The sequence below is a fragment of the Oncorhynchus mykiss genome, chromosome 19 (genome assembly GCF_013265735.2).
Source record: "Oncorhynchus mykiss isolate Arlee chromosome 19, USDA_OmykA_1.1, whole genome shotgun sequence".
In the NCBI taxonomy this organism is placed as follows: domain Eukaryota; kingdom Metazoa; phylum Chordata; class Actinopteri; order Salmoniformes; family Salmonidae; genus Oncorhynchus; species Oncorhynchus mykiss.
The window spans coordinates 13204044-13224342 of NC_048583.1; the positions used below are offsets into that span (position 1 = coordinate 13204044).

General features: G+C 44.0%; 2 protein-coding genes across 4 annotated transcripts in view; one reads left to right on the forward strand and one right to left on the reverse strand.

Annotated features, from left to right (window-relative positions):
• LOC110497385 (N-acetylgalactosaminyltransferase 7) overlaps positions 1-14155 on the forward strand; it is a 33034-nt gene extending 18879 nt beyond the window's left edge. The window contains exons 3-12 of one of the 2 annotated variants that reach the window (XM_021573465.2): positions 2980-3146; positions 7107-7237; positions 7431-7510; positions 7868-8050; positions 9168-9285; positions 9540-9662; positions 10177-10395; positions 11931-12029; positions 12119-12247; positions 12514-14155. In XM_021573465.2, the coding sequence (XP_021429140.1) occupies positions 2980-3146; positions 7107-7237; positions 7431-7510; positions 7868-8050; positions 9168-9285; positions 9540-9662; positions 10177-10395; positions 11931-12029; positions 12119-12247; positions 12514-12651 (1387 nt within the window). In that variant the 3' untranslated portion in view covers positions 12652-14155. Of the gene's footprint in view, positions 1-2979; positions 3147-7106; positions 7238-7430; positions 7511-7867; positions 8051-8181; positions 8365-9167; positions 9286-9539; positions 9663-10176; positions 10396-11930; positions 12030-12118; positions 12248-12513 lie in introns of both variants that reach the window. The other variant, XM_021573466.2, reaches the window with a different exon arrangement.
• An 868-nt stretch (positions 14156-15023) lies between these two features.
• On the reverse strand, positions 15024-17707 carry LOC110497386 (high mobility group protein B2). 2 transcript variants are annotated; one of them, XM_021573467.2, is made up of 5 exons: positions 17552-17707; positions 16609-16770; positions 16283-16434; positions 16017-16191; positions 15024-15930 (listed from the first exon to the last, which is right to left on the reverse strand). In XM_021573467.2, exons 2-5 carry the CDS (start codon positions 16756-16758, stop codon positions 15766-15768), a joined length of 642 nt encoding a protein of 213 aa, XP_021429142.2. In that variant the 5' UTR covers positions 16759-16770; positions 17552-17707; the 3' UTR covers positions 15024-15765. The 2 variants fall into 2 exon arrangements, with proteins under 2 accessions (XP_021429142.2, XP_036810211.1); XM_036954316.1 differs by lacking the exon at positions 17552-17707 and adding an exon at positions 16880-16954.
• Positions 17708-20299: the final 2592 nt, after the last annotated feature.

Below are 20299 nucleotides of genomic sequence, written 5' to 3' on the forward strand. Positions count from 1 at the left end.
TCATAGGCCTGTTTATTTAGGATGCGTGTGGTACTTTACATGTGACTTGGCTGTGGCCTAGGTGTTCCAGGCTTCGTGTGTGTGGTTGAGAGGTAGGTTAGTAGCGATCTGTCATACATTAGTGTTTCTTTGGGAGGGTGACTGCGTTAGAGCTGCCTAGCCTGGAGGGATCCTGACAGCAGAAATGTGGTGAAACAGTCTCCATTTAAGATTCCTGCGAGGCGCTTCACTTCAAGGCTGCGGCGGTGTTTTATAGGCAGGAAGATGGCTGACCTTCGCTCAGCACAGGACCCTCTTTCCCTCTACACACACGAGCATACACTTGTTTTAGCTCTCTCCTTCCTATACTATTTGTCAGGCGCGCACACACACGTACTGAAACTCACATGGAGCCCCTAGAGCGACAAGTAACCTCCACAGACTGAGTTAAGGCACCGGTGTTATTCATTAGTGTTGCTCTTGTCTTCCCCTTCATAGAGCTCCGCACAGCTCCGCACTGTTGTCTTTATAGACGCGTGATGAATGTTTCCACACACAACGATCACTCATCAAGCTTCCATTCTGCATCCTGACTGATATGTTGGCTAGTAATCTTAGCTAAATTTATGTTTACGTCGTCTGTCCACGAGATGAGTTGGCGAAATGCTTGCAAAATCCGCATGGAAGTTTTGCGAATTTAATGCCATGTGGAGAAATTCATGACCTTTTTACCAAGAGTAGGTTGTTCAGTGTGTTGTCATGCTGAGAACTAAAGTCTCTGGAACAGACCTTCCCCCTCACACAACAACAGCAACCCAAGCCATTCAACTGTGTCCGCTCCCTTGAGTTAATTAACATCAGGTCCAAGACCATCACTGGATATGCTTCTATTTGTGTCGTTTCAGATGGGAATGAGCGAGGCTTTCGTGGAAACTCCTCTAGGCTAACCGCTGTTCTGCAATGGATCCCTGTTGGACTTTTTTTTTCCTGCAGAAAACACTCCACACTCTTGGAGCAAATTACCCATAGTCCTGGTGAATATTCATGAAATGAAGTGCAGCAACTTCAAAATTGTTCTCAAATGCAGTAGATTTGAATACAGCCATAGAGCTTCCGCCATGTGTAGACTATTGCACGGTGTTTACAAGAAGCTGATATGACTAATGCTTTCCCCCCCTGCCCTTCGAACTCATCGACGCCTCAACTCAAAACACAAGCCAGCACACTGTAGCTGAAGGATAAGCCATTAGTTCCGCTGTTAAACACGGAGATGGGTTGGGGATGGTAAGAGCACTGAATCCCAGTTCAGTAGAAGATCCCCCTCTAATATTTTCCTTCACAACTTTCTATAAGTCTCTCCAGGGAGACTTCTTAAGTGGCACCCTATTCCCTATATAGTGCACACATTTTTTGACCAGAGCCTTATGGGTCCTGTTTTAAAAGTAGTGTACTATATAGGGAATAGGGTGCCATTTGAGATGCTACCGGTCTGTATTTAGTGCCTCCCTCTTTTGGCCTTTCCTAGCCTTTTATTTACTGTTGAAGCTTTTTTGTGCAGGTCATAATAGTGGCAGTCCAAAACCTCCCTGTAAAAGTGAGTAACTTAAGGAGGTGCCTGAGGATCTTTATCTGTTTTCAGGCCTGGGGAGGCTGGAAGACACTTTCCCTTAGCTGTTGGCTCTCAGGTTATATTAAAGGTCTGGTCAAACGGGACTGTAATCTGAGGTGTTTATCTGTGTTGGTGGGTGAGAACCAGGAGGACAGGTCAGAACAGGAGCCGTTCTGCATGTTACTGCAGGGGAGATGCGATGGGAGCAACACACACACTAACACAAGGATTAACATTTGCAATGCAAAACACATTAAAAACATACACACGTCACAATGCACACAAACCAGCCAGGCGTTTCTTAGAAAGAGAACATTTTATATATAATCATCCTAAACAGGAAGGACGGGTAGGCAGACCTGTGTGATTCACCATAAATGAAACCTCCCAGAGATGCTCTATAAACTGTTCTCAGTTCAGTCTCTAAGCCTTAACAACCCCTCCCAGATACTCTAGATCTGCTGTGCTGCAAACCGTTTTCAGTTCAGCCCAGACCTGACCAACCTCTTACTGCTCACTCCGTCCTGAATTCCGCATATCACTGATAACGCTCACAATTCTTGGGTCAAGTGACCTCGGACGCCTCGATGCTCAGTCTTTTCCTTTCAGGTCGTCCCCGAGGCAGATTGCTTTGCTAGCGACAAGGGCTCAAACCAAGGCTAAAAATAGACCCTCAGTATGCCACACCAGTGTCTGGCCCGGCCTCTTGCTCTCTCACACACACTCCGCTGTATTAACAGGGCAGTTGGATGGCTAGTTGTAGGGCAATTGGCTGGCTTGAAGCCTATACGTAGGCATGGCATGTGGCAATGGGAGGTAGTGAGTACTGTTGTTTTTGCAGTAGAAGAGCAGCAGAGACCTATAGTGAGTGAGTACGCTGAGAATGAGGAAGTGGAGTCCAGGACACACACACACACACAGCACACTCTGCCAGAGGAAACCACACAAAGCAGGGCTGCCTTCCTGCCTCACAGATGGTCTGCCTGTGGAGGAGGAGGGGGGAGGGGATTGGGGGTTGTGACAGAGGCCTCGCAGAGCTCTGGGTAGACACAAAGGAGAAAGAGCTAGGCAGCTGAGCTTAGGGCTATCATGTGTTGGAATGGATCTAGCTAGCAGCAATTGCTGGTGAAGCTAAGCTAGCCAGGGCTGTGTCTATTCTGATGTCTTCAGATTGCATAGTAGAATCTGTTGCGCCGTTGGCCTCTTTTTTGTGTGTGTGCAGTCCTATATCACTCCAAAGCAGTATTTTCTAAATGTATGAAATGCTATAGAAACTTAGTCAAAAGATGTTTCTTTCCAGCTTCTGAACATATAAATATTCCCTGTTATCCACTACATGTACAGTATGTATGCCTACAGCCATTTAAATTATTCCTCTCCTCCTACTGTAGATGTAAGTACTGGCACTACGACGACAACCTGTTGACGTCCAGTGTCATCATCGTGTTTCACAACGAGGGCTGGTCCACCCTGATGAGGACAGTCCACAGCGTCATCAAGAGAACGCCCAGACGATACCTGGCCGAGATCGTCATGATCGACGACTTCAGCAACAAAGGTAGCATTGGTTTGAGTACAAGTAATTACAACACAGGGCTGATAGGGTTTTGTCTTTGTACCAATATTGTCTTATGAACTAACGCTCGCCCCCTTACAAGCTCTGACTTTGCTGACAGCTACTTTATTGATGTACTTACTGTGATATGTGGTTGTCCCACCTAGCTACCTTAATATCAAGATCAATGCATCTAGTCGCTCTGGATAAGAGTGTCTGTGAAAGGACTTGGAAATGTTTGTTCCATTTTGAATTAGCCAATCAGGTTAGACTAGAAGGCTTCATGACATCACTCTGCTGAAGTGTATCAGCGCTTCACTGCTGTACTTGTACATTTCCTCAGATACAAGCCTTAGTGCATAACATGTCTATTCTTGGTTTAAGGTTAAAAGCACCCTGCCTTGTTTCAGCTAGGCTAGTAGATAACTACCGTTGGCTGTAAGCAGGGGACCCCCACTCCAATTACCAAGTAAAACGCCCAGCAATTGAATCAGCGCTCTGCAACAACACTTTGCCATTGTCATGCAAAATTATCACTGGCTATGAAAAGCATTGGAGTGGAACAGCCTTTCGCCCCCAGTGTCTCCCTTAGTCTTGCATTGTGAGGCCCTGCCCAAGCAACGGAACACCATTCAGTTGTACTGTGAGAGCCTAGTCCACCATTCAGTAGAACTGTGAGAGCCTAGTCCACCATTCAGTAGAACTGTGAGAGCCTAGTCCACCATTCAGTAGAACTGTGAGAGCCTAGTCCACCATTCAGTAGAACTGAGAGCCTAGTCCACCATTCAGTAGAACTGTGAGAGCCTAGTCCACCATTCAGTAGAACTGTGAGAGCCTAGTCCACCATTCAGTAGAACTGTGAGAGCCTAGTCCACCATTCAGTAGAACTGTGAGAGCCTAGTCCACCATTCAGTAGAACTGTGAGAGCCTAGTCCACCATTCAGTAGAACTGTGAGAGCCTAGTCCACCATTCAGTAGAACTGTGAGAGCCTAGTCCACCATTCAGTAGAACTGTGAGAGCCTAGTCCACCATTCAGTAGAACTGTGAGAGCCTAGTCCACCATTCAGTAGAACTGTGAGAGCCTAGTCCACCATTCAGTAGAACTGTGAGAGCCTAGTCCACCATTCAGTAGAACTGTGAGAGCCTAGTCCACCATTCAGTAGAACTGTGAGAGCCTAGTCCACCATTCAGTAGACCTGTGAGAGCCTAGTCCACCATTCAGTAGACCTGTGAGAGCCTAGTCCACCATTCAGTAGACCTGTGAGAGCCTAGTCCACCATTCAGTAGAACTGTGAGAGCCTAGTCCACCATTCAGTAGAACTGTGAGAGCCTAGTCCACCATTCAGTAGAACTGTGAGAGCCTAGTCCACCATTCAGTAGAACTGTGAGAGCCTAGTCCACCATTCAGTAGAACTGTGAGAGCCTAGTCCACCATTCAGTAGAACTGTGAGAGCCTAGTCCACCATTCAGTAGAACTGTGAGAGCCTAGTCCACCATTCAGTAGAACTGTGAGAGCCTAGTCCACCATTCAGATGTAGAACTGTGAGAGCCTCGTCCACCATTCAGATGTAGAACTGTGAGAGCCTCGTCCACCATTGTGAAAAGCTGGCTGAGTAATTCCCCTGAAGCGGGGGCACCACAACACCAAAATATACGTAATGGACACTGACTTCATGAGAACATCAAGAGCTCAGAGAATTCATCTCATTAAGCATGCAGCCTGCCACGGATTGCTATTACCAACGCCTGTTAGTGTTCCAAACCATCTGCATGCTATCACAAGCACTTCATTGCCAGTAAAGTTAGTCTGGCCATTGGAAACAGGGTTTTGAAGGAGAAAGATACCACGTTATTGCTCAGGTTTCACATCAGTTGCTTCACATTTTGTTCTACAGCAGGCAGCCACAGCCAAACATTACACAAGTAATTATAAAGGTTGTGACTCACAGACCGCAAGCAATATATAGCGATGCCAGGGGCTCATCGTCATTGCACTTCTGATGTGGAATTAAACTCAAGGTTAGGGTTTATAAAATAGTATTTTAGGGTTGATACAGAAATATCTCTGTATAGTTAAACCATGAAACCGTCTTGCTGCTGATAGGTACTTATCACAGTGGTAGGCCGTGCCTTTTCTTACTACAACAAAAGCGGTACCTGCTGCGTGCCGACCCGGTAGTGACTAACCTGCCGTTTTTACTTGTAGAATTACAATTCTCGTCAGTGGCCAACAACTTGACTTTGAGCCAATCAGAGAGCACAAACCCCAACGTGGGAGAGCTGACGAGTGACTGGGAAGAGGGCGTTTTCTCCGTACAGCCACAGTTAAATGTCATGCGCCAGTCACACTTCATATGCAATGTTAGCTAGCTAAGTGCACAGACTCGATGCACACAACACTAAAGATTTCCTGCAAGCTAGCTAACCACTGGAGCAAATATTGACAAGGAAATCACAATGGATTAGTTTCCATGAAACCGCTGCCTGTGTTAGCTGCAGTGTCCTTAGCTAGCTACACAAAATTACCAAAAGTATATGGACACCTGCTCGTTGAACGTCTCATTCCAAAAACATGGGCATTAATATGGAGTTGGTCCCCCCACATTGTTGCTATAACAGCCCCCACTCTTCTGGGAAGGCTTTACACTTGGAACATTGCTGCGGGGACTTGCTTCCATTCAGCCACAAGCATTAGTTTGGTTGGGCACTGATGTTGGGTAAATAGGCCTGGCTTGCAGTCGGCATTCCAATTAATCCCAAAGGTGTTCGATGGGGTTTCAGGTCAGGGCTCTGTTCAGGCCATTCAAATTCTTCCACTACGATCTCGACAAACCATTTCTGTTTGGAACTCATTAGTGAATGTTGCAACCGAAGACAGACAATTTTTACTCACTTCAGCACTCTGGGTCCCGTTCTGTGAGCTTGTTGGCCTACCACTTCGCGGCTGAGCTGCTGTTGCTCCACTTCACAATAACAGCACCTACAGTTGACCAGGACAGCCCTAACGTGGCAGAATTTTGATGAACTGACTTGTTGGAAAGGAGACATCCTATGATTATGCCATGTTGAAATTCACTGAGCTCGTCAGTAAGGCCATTCTACTGCCAATATTTTGTCTGTTGTGATTGCATGGCTTTATGGTCAATGTTATACACCTGTCAGCAACAGGTGTATGTTGCACTAGCTTGTAAATATGCTGACGTTAGCTAGCTAACGAAACAGAGCTAGCTAGCTATGTTGCATCATCTAGCGAATATGCTAACGTTAGCTAGCTAGTTAAACTTTTGGCCATGGGCTGGTACTTAGCTGTATGGGATTATGGAGAATAAATTTAGCTGTTTCTTCGTCATCTTGCTAGGTAGTAATCTAGCTCTGGCTAGTATCAACAAGGGCTTTCTGCAAAATTGCAACATTAGCACAGCTAGCTAGCTAACATTGGAATCTAGGCCATAAACTTAGCAACACACTGACATGCAGTGTCAAACAACGCTTCTGCCACCTTCTGGTTTAGAGTATTTTAACAAGGCTGACGACTTCAAGGTCTTTGCTGTGTGAACAGGAGATTGACGGCCGACACTCTGTTCAGCGGTGCTAAGTACTGTCGGCCGGCAACCGTTTGATAATCCTACCGGTGTGTCTGGGCTATACATTTATAGTGACGATTGTAGTGTATATAATCTGCGCGACCAAGACACTACCCATTTTATATTTGTAAACACAGTCATACTTTTCATAGCACAATGATGATCTAACACTGTAGGATATCCTATTGTGTACATATCAGACTAGGAATGCTACCTCTTCTATTACTTGTTATTGATTTGAGTCTTACTGATGTATTGTACTGCATTGTTCTGGGGCCTAGCACACAAGCGTTTCACTGCACCTTTTGTACCTCCCGGTAAACTGTGTACGTGACAAATAAAAGTAGGTTTAATCTCACTGTCCCTGTCGGTCTCCAGTGCACCTGAAGGAGCGACTAGAAGAGTACATTAAGCAGTGGAACGGCCTGGTCAAACTGCACCGCAATGAGAAGCGAGAGGGCCTCATCCAGGCTAGGAGTATAGGAGCCCATGTAGCCACCCTGGGACAGGTACGTTACAGCTACTCCATCACCTCTACACTTACTGTGTGACAGATGAGACAAAGAGGAATGAATGAATGAATGGATTGATCTGGAGCCACTAATATAGATGGAAAGATATGGAATGGTAACAACTTCTCTGTCAAGCAACTGTTCTCTCCGGTGTCTGACGTGTTTGGCCACTGTGTCCTGTCGTCTATAGGTTCTTATCTATTTAGACGCTCACTGTGAAGTCGCTGCCAACTGGTACGCCCCTCTGGTGGCCCCCATATCCAAAGACAGGTATGAGTGGTCTGCGGCTGTGATTTTGAATATTTCTACTTCCATATATGACTTGTTCTACTGTAATAATGAAAAATATTCTGATCCATCGATGAACAGTGCAGGTCATGAATCCTCTACCAGAAACATCTCTGTATTATGTCACAGCATAACTAGTGATATACATTGACGTTTATATACAACCTAATTCATGTGCAGATGATTGTATTGAAAATGTGTAAATGGGTGTATCCATCCATGCTGAATATGCACAACTGTTTATCTATGCTAAATATTGATCAGTAATTAATATCCATTTAGTGCAGTGGCTGCCCCACTGTAACATCTTGTGTGTGTATTCTCATTGCCTGTTTCCAGAACGGTATGCACTGTACCTCTGATAGATTATATAGACGGCAGTGATTATACCATAGAGCCCCAGCAAGGTGGTGATGAGGACGGGCTGGCCCGGGGAGCCTGGGACTGGAGCCTGCTGTGGAAGAGAGTGCCTCTCTCCAGCAGGGAGAAGGCTAAGCGAAAGCATAAGACCGAGCCTTATCGGTAAACATCCTGCTACCATCCATGCCTTGCATGCCCATCTAAAACCCAGATGTATTGTTTGTTTCCCCCCTGTGTGTGTGTGTGTGTGATGCATGAAACCCTCCATCTCCCCACCGGCGGTCCCTACCCAGAACGGTGTGCACGGTCCCTCTCATAGACTCCATAGAAGGCCAGACATTCCATATTGACCCACAAGGGGGAGGGGACGAGGATGGCTTTGCCCGCGGCGCATGGGACTGGAGCATGCTCTGGAAGCGTGTGCCCCTCAGTAGCAGGGAGAAGGAGAAGAGATTAACTAAAACTGAGCCCTATCGGTAATTTATCAGCACTAAAAATCTACCCTGCTTGCAACATCAACCCCTGTTTGCATGTACAGTACTATTTGCTTGGCCTTGGCTTGCTCATACTACTGCTTGGCACTTCTCTATAGTGTATGCTGACTATGAAACACAAGTGCTACCCCATATAGTGGTCTGTAGATGTAACAATAATCAGAAAGATATGTAATACCCATGAATTACCAACTGTAGCCCTCAATGTGGTTTATTCATTTCTCTAACTTGCTCTAGTGCCAAATTTCATGCTCTTGAGGAAACGCCTATGGCCTGGACCAATTTAAAAGTATCAATTTGTCTGAACCCTGAATGCTAGCAGTCTCTGATACCTGGAAGGAATTTTGACAGCTGCCACTGCTTGTGCCTTTAGAAATCAACGCTTAAGTCTTTTGAAATTAAATGCTTTGAAATCTCTCGCTAATGTCCTGCATTCTCATTCTCAGTTTTTCTTGGTGTGATTTCCTCACCAATAATCTCTTCTGTCTTCTCCACAACTCGGTATCCTATCATGTATCCTACCACGTTATTCTATTGTTTGAGAAGATAAGTCAGTAATGTGTCACCTTTGATGGCTAGCATGATATTTGGTCATTTGACATTAAGGATTGTTTGGGAGCACTCTTTGGGTCAATGTTCTTGTTCACTCTTTTTGTCATAATGCTTATGTTTCTCCCTATTTCATCATGAATCCACCTTCTTCCCTACTACATTTTAGCTCTTGTCCCTCTCTCTGGATGAGGCTCCTGTGGATTGTGGGTAATGTAGTTTTGGGCCTTTCTCAGGTCTCCTGCCATGGCTGGGGGGCTGTTTGCCATTGAGAGGGACTTCTTCTTTGAGCTGGGCCTCTATGACCCAGGATTGCAGATCTGGGGAGGGGAGAACTTTGAGATATCCTATAAGGTAAACGCTAAGATCACTTAAAGCTCTCAATAATCTACGAAATATTTCACATCGTAATAAAATACTTGGGCTATTGTTTAGTCCTGTATTGATACTGTTACTAATCATGCATAATGATTAGTAGCTGTTTATTTATTGCCTGTGAATTTCAACTTATCTCTCTATTGTACTGGTATACTATCGTATTTTCAGCTCTCTATGTACCATCTGTGTAACTCCAGCATGTTTGTTCTATCGTCCTGATCTGATCCCAGATCTGGCAGTGTGGTGGCCAGCTGCTCTTTGTGCCGTGCTCCCGCGTGGGCCATATCTACCGCCTACAGGGCTGGCAGGGCAACCCACCCCCTGCCCACATTGGCTCCTCGCCCACACTTAAGGTCAGTGTGCCAAGTCTGTCAAACTAAGCACCCAGGCTGCCCCTCTTAGCCTGCTCCCAGATCTGCGTTCAATGTCTTTCCAACTCCTGTGGTGATTGTCACAATGACTGTAAGAGTTGGCAGGACAACACAAACAGATCTGGGACCAGTCTAGCTCACTCTGGCAAATCCCTGGCAGCTTTTTTTGGCTCCTTTGAGCTGACCTGGCACCATCTGCTTATTTACTTGGATTCATCCTTGTAAACTAATATGGTTCAGCCAGTTTCAAATGTCTACAAGGGTGACTAGATTGAATTATATATTGTGCTAAGCACAGTTCATGTAGGCCTACAGCCGCTTATTATATAGATATCACCATATGTATCGGTCATCTGTATCATAAAACATCAGCAATCTTATGGAAAAACACCATATGAGAAGTAGCATATAGATTGACTGACTGATGTCCTTCAAGGGGTGTTGTCCTTCATGGAAACTAATTATTGGTGTTTTATTCTGATCCTCCCTGCTCCAGAACTATGTGCGTGTGGTGGAGGTTTGGTGGGACGACTACAAGGACTACTTCTACGCAAGCCGGCCGGAGACCCTCACCCTGGCCTACGGGGACATCAGCCAGCTCAAGAAGTTCAGAGAGGAGCACCGGTGCAAGAGCTTCAAGTGGTTCATGGAAGAAATTGCCTATGACATCCCCATGAACTACCCACTGCCCCCCAAAAACGTGGAGTGGGGAGAGGTAGGCTAAAGTATTGTCCATATTTCGTTTTTAGTTTATTCATACTACACAATAGTAGCTAAAAGCTGAATTGTAGTCTTACTTAAAATATCAACATATGCATCTGTTAAAGAGTAGTGTGTTACTGTCTGCTACATGACCAAAAGTATGTGGACTCCTGCTCATTGAACATCTCATTCCAACATCATGGCCATTTTGTGGAGTTTGTCCCCTGCTTTAACAGCCTCCACTCTTCTGGGAAGGCTTTTCACTAGATGTTGGAACGTTGCTGTGGGGACTTGCTTCCATTTAGCCACGAGCATTAGTGAGGGTGGGTGATTAGGCCTGGCTTGCAGTTGGGGTTCCAATTCATCCCAAAGATGTTCGATGGGGTCGAGGTTAGGGCTCTGTGCAGGCCAGTGAAGTTCTTCCACATCGATCTCGACAAAACATGTCTGTATGGACCTTGCTTTGTGCACGGGGGCATTGTCATGCTGAAACAGGAAAGGGCCTTCCCGAAACTGTTGCCACAAAGTTGGAAGCACAGAATCATCCAGAATGTTGTATGCTGTAGCGTTAAGATTTCCCTTTACTGGGACTAGGGGTCCTAGCCCAAACCATGAAAAATAGTCCCAGACCATTATATCTCCTCCACCAAACTTGACAGTTGGCACTATGGCATCTGCCAAACCTACATTTGTCCGTTGGACTGTCAGATGGTGAAGCCCGATTCATCGCTCCAGAAAACGTGTTTCCTCTGCTCCAGAGTCCAATGGCAGCGAGCTTTACACCACTCAAGCCGACGCTTGGCATTGCGCATGGTGATCTTAGGCTTGTGTGTTGCTGCTCGGCCATGGAAACCCATTTCATGAAGCTCCCGACGAACAGTTATTGTGCTGACGTTACTTCGAGGCAGTTTGGAACTCGATAGCATTGCAACTTGCCAGTCCCGTTCTGTGAGCTTGTTTGGCCTACCACTTCACTGCTGAGGCATTGTTGCTCCTAGACGTTTTCACTTCACAATAAGAGCACTTAGTTGGCCTCCCGAATGGTGGAGTGGCCTAAGGCGTCACTACAGACCCGGGTTCGATCCCAAGCTGTGTCACAGCCGGCCGTGACCGGGAGACCCGTGAGGCAGCGCACAATTGGCCCAGCATCGTCCGGGTTAGGGGAGGGTTTGGGCGGCAGGATTTCCTTGTCCCATCGTGCTCTAACGAATCCTTGTGGTGGGCCTGGTGCCTGCAAGCTGACGTTCTGGTGCCTGCAAGCTGAGAAGTTCTAGCAGGGCAGAAATTTGACTAACTGACTTGTTGGAAAGGTGGCATCCTATGACGGTGCCATGTTGAAAGTCACTGAGCTCTTCAGGATCAGGATCATATACTGCCAATATGAGGCTATGGAGATTGCATGGCAGTGTGCTCGATTGTATACACCTGTCAGCATCAGGTGTGGCTGAAAGTCAAATCCACTCATTTGAAGGGGTGTCCACATACTTTTGTGTATATGTAGTGAAATTGCATTTGGAATGTATAGTGAGCATTATTGCTTTGTTCCAGGTCCGTGGATATGAGACCAGCTACTGCATTGACAGTATGGGCCACACCAACGGAGGCAACGTGGAGATTGGGCCCTGTCACAGAATGGGTGGGAACCAGGTCCGAAAACCCTTTGTGTCATTTGTGATTAGAGACTTTATTTATTCCTGAACATTATTCCTCATTTACTGATAAAACACCTCTTGTAGCTTTTCAGGATAAATGAAGCCAACCAGCTCATGCAGTATGACCAGTGCTTGACGAAAGGACCAGATGGGTCGGCGGTGATCGTTACACACTGTAACATGAACGAGAACACAGAGTGGAGATACTTCAAGGTATGCAGCTGCATCTAACTTCATATACAAAGTGTCTAATCCTCAAATAAGAACCTCCTTAGATTGGTGCCATTGTTTCAATACATGATTGCTTCATAAGATGTGGTAAACAGTTGGAAAGAGAATCCATCCTTGTTACCAATACAGTATTATGAGTTTTTCCTATCGCGCTACAGCTTGATGGTACTGCTGAACATGGCGTATTCGCATGTATGTGTGAGGGTATATGTCGTGTAAGTGAACTCACTGTTTCGTTTCCCTCCCAGGACCTCCACAGGTTCACCCACGTCCCCACAGGGAGGTGCCTGGACCGGTCGGACATCCTCCACAAGGTCTTCATCGCAGACTGTGACACCAGCAAAAGCACACAAAAGTGGGAGATGAACAATATTGTAGCGGTTTAAAGCTACAGCCCCACAGAGGGTATTTTACTCCAACTGGAACTCACTCGACAGGATAGAGCATCGAACACTGCACTTCAACTGTCTGCTGCATTGAGAGGTTGTGTACGTCCAAAATGGCATACTATTTCCCTATATAGTGCACTACTTCCAGAGCCCTATGGGCAGGGACGTCAATTGTGTATGGCAGTCAACATACACCAACTATTTTAAAATGGGCTACTAAAGTCATTCCAATCCCCATTAAATGGCAAATGCAGTTTAAGCGGTAATAGCTGGCAGGCCTCCGAGCGGGTGGAAAGACTGTCTGGCTAGAGCACATTGATCTGAGGCAACTTTTGTCTTAAAACAGTGCGGTGGTAGAAGATTGCTATGACACTGCACTTTTGACTTTACATGGAACTTAACTCTTTTTAATCTCGGTGCTGAGCTAGTGCTTAGCAGCTAATTGCTGTATGACATGTTTGTAGAAAGCTAAGTCCCTTATTGACTGGGGAATGAAGCTACAACTAAGGTTAAGGTTATAATGGCTGGAGTCAATTTTGCTTGTTTTCGCTGTCTCCAAATAGCTTTTTAGAGTTGAAATTGTGTAGGTTTAGCTGAAATGACACCAATACCTAAGGGCCCTGGTCAAAAGCAATGCACTATATAGGGGATACTGTGCTCTCTCAACCATGTCCCAAGGAAGATACTCGTCCGTACACACACTTGGATAATGGACATTTTTTCAGTTGTAGATGTTTACACGTTCTTGCTCTCTTCTCTCGGTTTTACATCTTATTGGGGTCTTTGGGCTATTACTCAGGGGTCTGAGAATTTTTCTAACTTTAAAAAAACTTTGGTGGAGGATTCATTAATCAATGTGCAGAATTGAACATTCAACAATTCAAAACCACTTCTAGTAGTCGTGTAATAAACTGCCCACTAGCTAGGGTTTTAAGAATACTATGTTTTTGAAAACTGCAATGGATTATAACCTGGTCTCAGATCTGTTTGTACAATGACCCACAGGTGTTTAATTGGCAAGAAAGCACAAACAGATTTGGGACCAGGCTAGATGGATAAGTCCACTCATGAGTCATGGTCAAGAATGAACACTGGATGTTTTGAAAGGACTTACTACTTCAATGATGTTGGTCTTAGGCACAGTGAAATTCCAAAAGCTTGAATTTAACATGTTTGCTCTAACTGGTGAATTTCAAATGGCTATATAAAGAAAGGGTCTGTGTTTTTATATATTTCCAGCTTGGTATGTAAATGTTGTTGTTGAATGATGACTACAAAGCAACAAGAATCAGACACCAATTTGTTCAAAGCAAAATTAAGAAAATGTGTTTTCTTTGGGGTATGATGTGATATGTATGCATTTTTTATAATGTAAATAGGTTTGTTTCTAAAAGAGCTATGCAGTGAGCCTTGGATGAAGGTGTACATATCTAACTTATAAAAACATATTGGCTCGAGCTGTACTCATGGCAATAAATTTTACCTTTTTACCAACAACTTTTTCCCCTTTTCCTTGAAATACAATTTTTAGGGGTCTTTTTTTATTACGTTCAATTGCAGCTATGTTGCTAGAGGCCTATTGTATTCATGCATCTTTTGAACCTTCAGTTCAGGTCTGATTACACTAAATCCCCCAGATTTTGGGGTCCTCACCCCTCCCCCAGATAAACATGGTCTCATTATGTTATCTATCCAAAAGAAAATGCCTCAACCCTGTCTGGCCATATGTCAACCACTCCAACTGCAGTGGATTTGAGACATGCATTTCCCTCAGACCATCTGTGCCCTATTGACTTGTTAGCTGGTAACCAACCGCAAGGTCTACCTTTACAGTGACCTAGTCTGATCGGGCGGCAGGTAACCTAGTTAAGAGCGAATTCCTGAGCTGGCATGGTAAAAAAATCTGTCGTTCTGCCCCTGAACAAGGCAGTCAACTGACCTGCCTAGTTAAAGGTAAAATATATAAATGCAACAATTAAGATTTTACAATTCATAAGGTCAGTCAATTGAAATGCATTAGGCCCTAATCTATGGATTTCACATATGCATCGGTTGATCAGAAAACCAGTCAGTATCTGTCTGGTGTGACATCTCCATTGGTGAGTATGCAGGCCATGGAAGAACTGGGACATTTTCAGCTTACTGGCAGTGTACAGATCCTTGAAACATGGCACAACGACGGGCCTTGATCTTAGCACTGCATTTCATTGCCCATACCAGCAAACCCCTTTATACTGTGTGGGAGAGCTGGACTTGGCTTAGGGTAGAGAAGTGAACATTGAGGGGTTGCTAGACTGACAAGACTGCAGTTGGGCATTCCTGTTAACTTGATGTGGCATTGTGTTGACAAACTGCACATTTGACCGGCCTTTAATGTATTGTTTAATATGCCACATGACAGGTGGATGGATTATCTTGGCAAAGGAGAAATGCTCCCTAAATGGGTAAATAGAAATACAGAAAATGAGCTTTTATTTCAGCTCATTTATTTTGTTCAATATACTTCATGAATTGCCTGAGTATTAAGCTATATCATTGAAGTTTTAGTGCAATTTAATAGGTCACTACCTTAACTATTAGCTAACCAACATGGAGTACATTTGGCTTTTACACAGCCAATTCAGATATTTTTTTCTACCAAGCGGGCTTTTAAATGATCAGCTCTGAAAGACCCGTTAGTGGGGTGAAGAAAAAAAATCTGAATTGGACTAGTCTAATCACATCCCTAATCTAACTTGTCATCAACAAGGCAAGGAAGTTAATCATAATATACAAAACAAAATTTTATTATAAAAAGAAATCATTCTACACTGAAACTCCACGTTAAAAATGGGTCGCAAACGTCTACACATTTTCTTGTATTTCTTAAAAACGGCAGTGGAAACAATATCAATATAGGGCGGAAAAGAACATGCCACCATCCAAAGACAAAACAAGCAGTGCTTTGAGAATTAGGAGCTGTTCGTTTACAAGACAGCACAATATGACCCCTGTATGCATTATTGCAGCCATTGCACATCACTGTACATGTTCTGAAAAATCCAAAATGCTATGTTACATTGTAAGGTTCACATTGTTTTGCAAATACTCCAGCTCAAGTTTCCAGGCAGTTTAGTCATCATCCTCGTCATCCTCCTCTTCCTCATCATCATCCTCCTCTTCGTCATCATCATCGTCATCATCATCCATGGGCGCTGCCTTGCCAACAGCTGGCCTGCCAGGGCCACTCTTAGCAGTTGCGCCTGCGCCTCCCTTAGCCTTGTAGGCAGCAACATCCTACAACAAAAATGGACTTGGTTTTCATGAGTCTCCTACAACGGTTCTAGTGAGTCATGATAAATGATAGTTGAAGTGGACCTTACCTTCTCATACTTTTCCTTCAGCTTGGCGGCCTTTGCTTCGTGTGGCTGCTTATCTTTTGGAGTCTGCTTGCCCCACAGCAGACCCAGCTGCTTGGCGATGTCGCCAATGCCCATGCCTGGGTTATCAGCCTTGATTCTTCCACGGTGTTCAGCACAGAACACAAAAAATGCAGAACTATTGGGGATAGAATGTTGAGAACACATTTAGTTCCAAAATCTGAACAGAACTCTACAGAAATCAATAGTTGTATAGGTGGAGTACTTACGGTGGCCTTTTGGGGGCATTGGGGTCCTTCTTTCTCTTTCCTGCTGCCTTAGATCCCTTAGGGGGCACATAACCCTTCATGTCCTTGTCATAACGGACTTTGTCACCCTTGGCCATGTCCTCAAACTTCACCTTCTCTTTTGCAGACATGGTCTGGAAAAGAGAAACTGCATTAGTCACACCACTCATTGCAGCATCCATGTTGCGCTAAATCCCCACCATTTGATACATTGATTTGCTAACTGTTTCGTAGGCACGCTTTGCCCCGCCCTCTGCCCCCCCCGGAAAAAACAACTTTTACATGGCGGCCGCTTAGTCAGAACTTACCCTCCACCTCTCTGAGCATTTCTTTGAGAACTCGGAAAAGTTCACTGAAGTTCCTGGGTGTTTTTTCTTATGTTCTTCCCGGCACGTCGCAACAAAGAACGCATAGGAAGAAGTCTTTCCCTTCGGCTTATTAGGATCTTTACCCGGCATGGCTGCTATATTCTGAAAAAGGGAAAAAAATATTAAGCAAAAATTGATTAAAATCACAATATATAAAAAACGGTTAAAGGTATGTTTTCGGATGGTACCACCGAGTAAACGAGCCACAAACCACTCCACGGACAGCCCAAGGACGCGAAACCGCGTTAATCCGATTGAGTTCCTGCTTCATTGTGGCTATACGGCTAGGACAATAAGCGTCCCTCCATTTTGTTTCCCGCCTAAACCAAGTCTCCCAACAAATGCAATAAGTAGGATCAAACCATTTAAAACATTGATAAATTGGGTCATCAGAATGATACCTGTTAGTCAGAAATAAAGACCGAAAGGCTACCTAAACCATTTCTGCAAGGCTGATCAAAGTTCGTCTAGTAACGACGCTAGCTAGGCTAGCTCAATGGCAGCAAGTATGGAATGCATCGTGCAACATCGCCAACTACCTAGCACGATGTTAGCATGTTATGTCTGAAAGAAGTATCCAAAAAGCATTTTCTGGACGGAAAACTTCTAAAATGTTCCTTGTCATACTGAACATTCTTGGCTACGAGCAGAACAATACATTCTGTAAAAATGTGTTAGGGCATCAAGTTAGCTAGCTAAATAGCAACTGCATCACAGCGCGCCATTCCCAACTTCGCTGGCTTAGTTGAGTAAAATAGTTAACCACATATTCTTCAGTAAGCATTTGAGAGGTTTTGCCTTAAATTCAAAAGCATTCCAAAAACAAACGTAACATGTAGAAAACCACGAAAGATTTGATAGGTGTAGAAGTTCTCTTACTCACCTATTATCCAGCCACACAAGTACAATGAGTGCCAATGTAAAGTCCTTCGCACTGTTTTGTGAGTGGGAGACAGTTCACACAAACGTGATTAAATGTTTTTAGAGCTCCTCCCGCTTGTCATATTCGATTGGCTGAAATTACACATTTCAATTTGAATCCGGGACGCAGGGCATGAACGGTGTTTGGATTGGCTGAAGGTCTATATTTTGAGACTATCACGGTTGTCTGTGGTGGCTTAATGAAAAACTCATGTGATTGGCCGGAGTGGGGATTTAAAATAGACGGCGCCAAAAGCCTAAACGCTTTGAAGGGGGTTGTGTGTTGGATGCCCGTTTCCACTGGATCAGTGCTATCCAAGATCATTGGGACGTCCCTACGCTAACCTTAACTATTAATCTACCGTAACTATTTAAAATGTTAACTGCAATGGGGGTGATAGTGACGTCTCAAGGATCATATTAACAGGATCCGTTGCCACTGCTAGCCCGTCAGATAATTAAGGAAACAATAGAAATGAACAGTTATTGATGAAAAACAAACCACAATAAAATGTTTGAGCTGCGAGTTAACAGATGTCAGTAATCAAGGTGAATGATCATGAAATTAAACTATAATTTACCAAAAAATAAATAATATTAAGCCAATCAGATTTGAGCGACAACATGCGCAGACATTTGAGCTAGATTTCAAATGCAATGCATATAACATGTATGTATTCATGTAAGGTGTAAAACTTTTTCAATATTTCAGACCGTGTTACAACGTTACTACAGAAAGACCCCACAAAGCCATTGATACGTTTTGCCTGAGCTCTTATACATGCTCAAATGTTTCCATTTGCAAGTGTCCATCTAGCCAGTGAGAAATGTAACAGCAAGCTCCACCATAACCGTAGAACAAGAGCACAAAGGCCAGCAGGGGAACAGCTGTCAGCTGCGTGCAGATGCGACCCCAGTTTGCTCCCACGCTTTGTGTTGTACTACCGAGCCGCAGACATTTTAGCAATGTCTCTGCAAAATAAAGCCACACCACGCGACGGAAGCTTTTGTTTTCAAACAGTCTTAAATCAGGATATCATTGCAATATTGGCCTAGTAGTAGCTTTATATGGCCTAGTTAAGCCTATAGCCTAGCCTAGTGTTGCAGCCTGGTCTCATAGACTAGACGTAACATAGTATATGTAAATCCGGGTCACGCAAATATGTTACTTTTGGTATGCTTACATAAGACACATTTTTGCTTAAGGCAAAAACGGGTAGGGTATAATGCGAAAGTCTAGCAACCCAAAGGTTGTGAGTTCGAATCTCATCATGAATAATTTCAGCATTTTAGATAATTAGCAACTTTTCAACTACGTACTACTCTTTAGCTACTTTGCAACTACTTAGCATGTTAGCTAACCCTTTCCCTAAACCTAACCTTAACCCTTTTAACTAACCCTAACTTTATCCCTTTATCTAACTCCTAAACGTAACACTAACCCCTAGCCTAGCTAACGTCAGCCAACTAGCTAACATTAGCCACCTAGCTGGAATTCATTGCCTATCATATGTTTTGCATATTCATTTCACAAATTCATAACATATTGTACGTTTGCATTTGTTAAATATAATATGAATTGTAACGCGTAACATATCATACAAAATGGGTGATGGACATCCACAAATTAATACATACCATACGAAAATAAACATATCCATACCTGATAGAGGGTACATAATAATAAATAATGCTCTGAGACCAGGTTGCAGCCAGCATGATACATTTCTCCTAATCGATCAGTGTAGCAATCATTACAACAGACAAATCTGTATATTCTCACAAATTTATGTACATTATCGCAGCATCAATGTGTGTTTGCTAGCTACTGTCCCAATATCCTTAGCTGTAATTTCAGATAGACCTACTAGGCAACATACCTGAGCTATTTTGATGCATCAGCAATAAATGTACCCATTTTATAACTAATTAGTCCAGGTGTGTGGCGAGCTCGAGCTTGGTGGTCTATTGTTGTGGTCAGCTTTCTAGATTTACTAGTTAAAGTAGTAGTCCAATGTCCAAATAATTTATGGAAAACTTCTCCTTGCTCTACACTCTTAGAAAAAAGGTGTTATCTAGAACCTAAAGGGGTTCTTCGGCTGTCCCCATAGGAGAACCCTTTGAAGAACCCTTTTTGGTTGCAGTTAGATCCCTTTTGAGTTCCATGTAGAACCCTTTACACAGAGGGTTCTACATAGAACCCAAAATAGTTCTACCTGGAACCTAAAGGGGTTCTACCTGGAACCAGAAAGGCTTCTCCTATGGGGACAGCCGAAGAACCCCTTTGGAACTATTTTTGTAAGAATGTAAGCCTAAAAGAAACCTATGGCACTTCTCATGAAAAATGAAAAGGGCCTACTTTGTTGCTAGCATTAGCAATTTTCAGCCATCTTCAATGTTGTTCTCTCAGTCAGGCTGCTTCATGGTAGAAACTAGGTGGTAGCCTATACAGTTACAACCTGAAGTTACTTTTTTGTAGCAGGTTAGGAGAATTTATGCAGCAGGTCAGGATAATTAAGTTAGCAGGTTAGGGGATTTAGTTTAGACTTTTAACTTTAAAAAAGTTTAGAGTTAGCTATAATGCTCCGCTAACCAGTTATGCTTTTGAAAAGTAACTTCCGGTCGTAGCTGTACTCCATCAAGCCACAACTCTGCTTCATTCCTCCTGTTCTGTTTTGCTTTCTCACAGCCAGGGCCTCAGCAGAACTGG

Excerpts from the sequence above, each read along its gene's own strand:
- LOC110497386 (XM_036954316.1), bottom strand. The coding sequence starts at position 16,939 with ATGAAGCAGGAACTCAATCGGATTAACGCGGTTTCGCGTCCTTGGGCT. Across the intron at positions 16,771-16,879 it reads CTTGGGCTGTCCGTGGAGTG|AATATAGCAGCCATGCCGGG; the intron begins GTTTGTGGCTCG and ends TCCCTTTTTCAG. Across the intron at positions 16,192-16,282 it reads AATGCCCCCAAAAGGCCACC|TTCTGCATTTTTTGTGTTCT; the intron begins GTAAGTACTCCA and ends TATCCCCAATAG.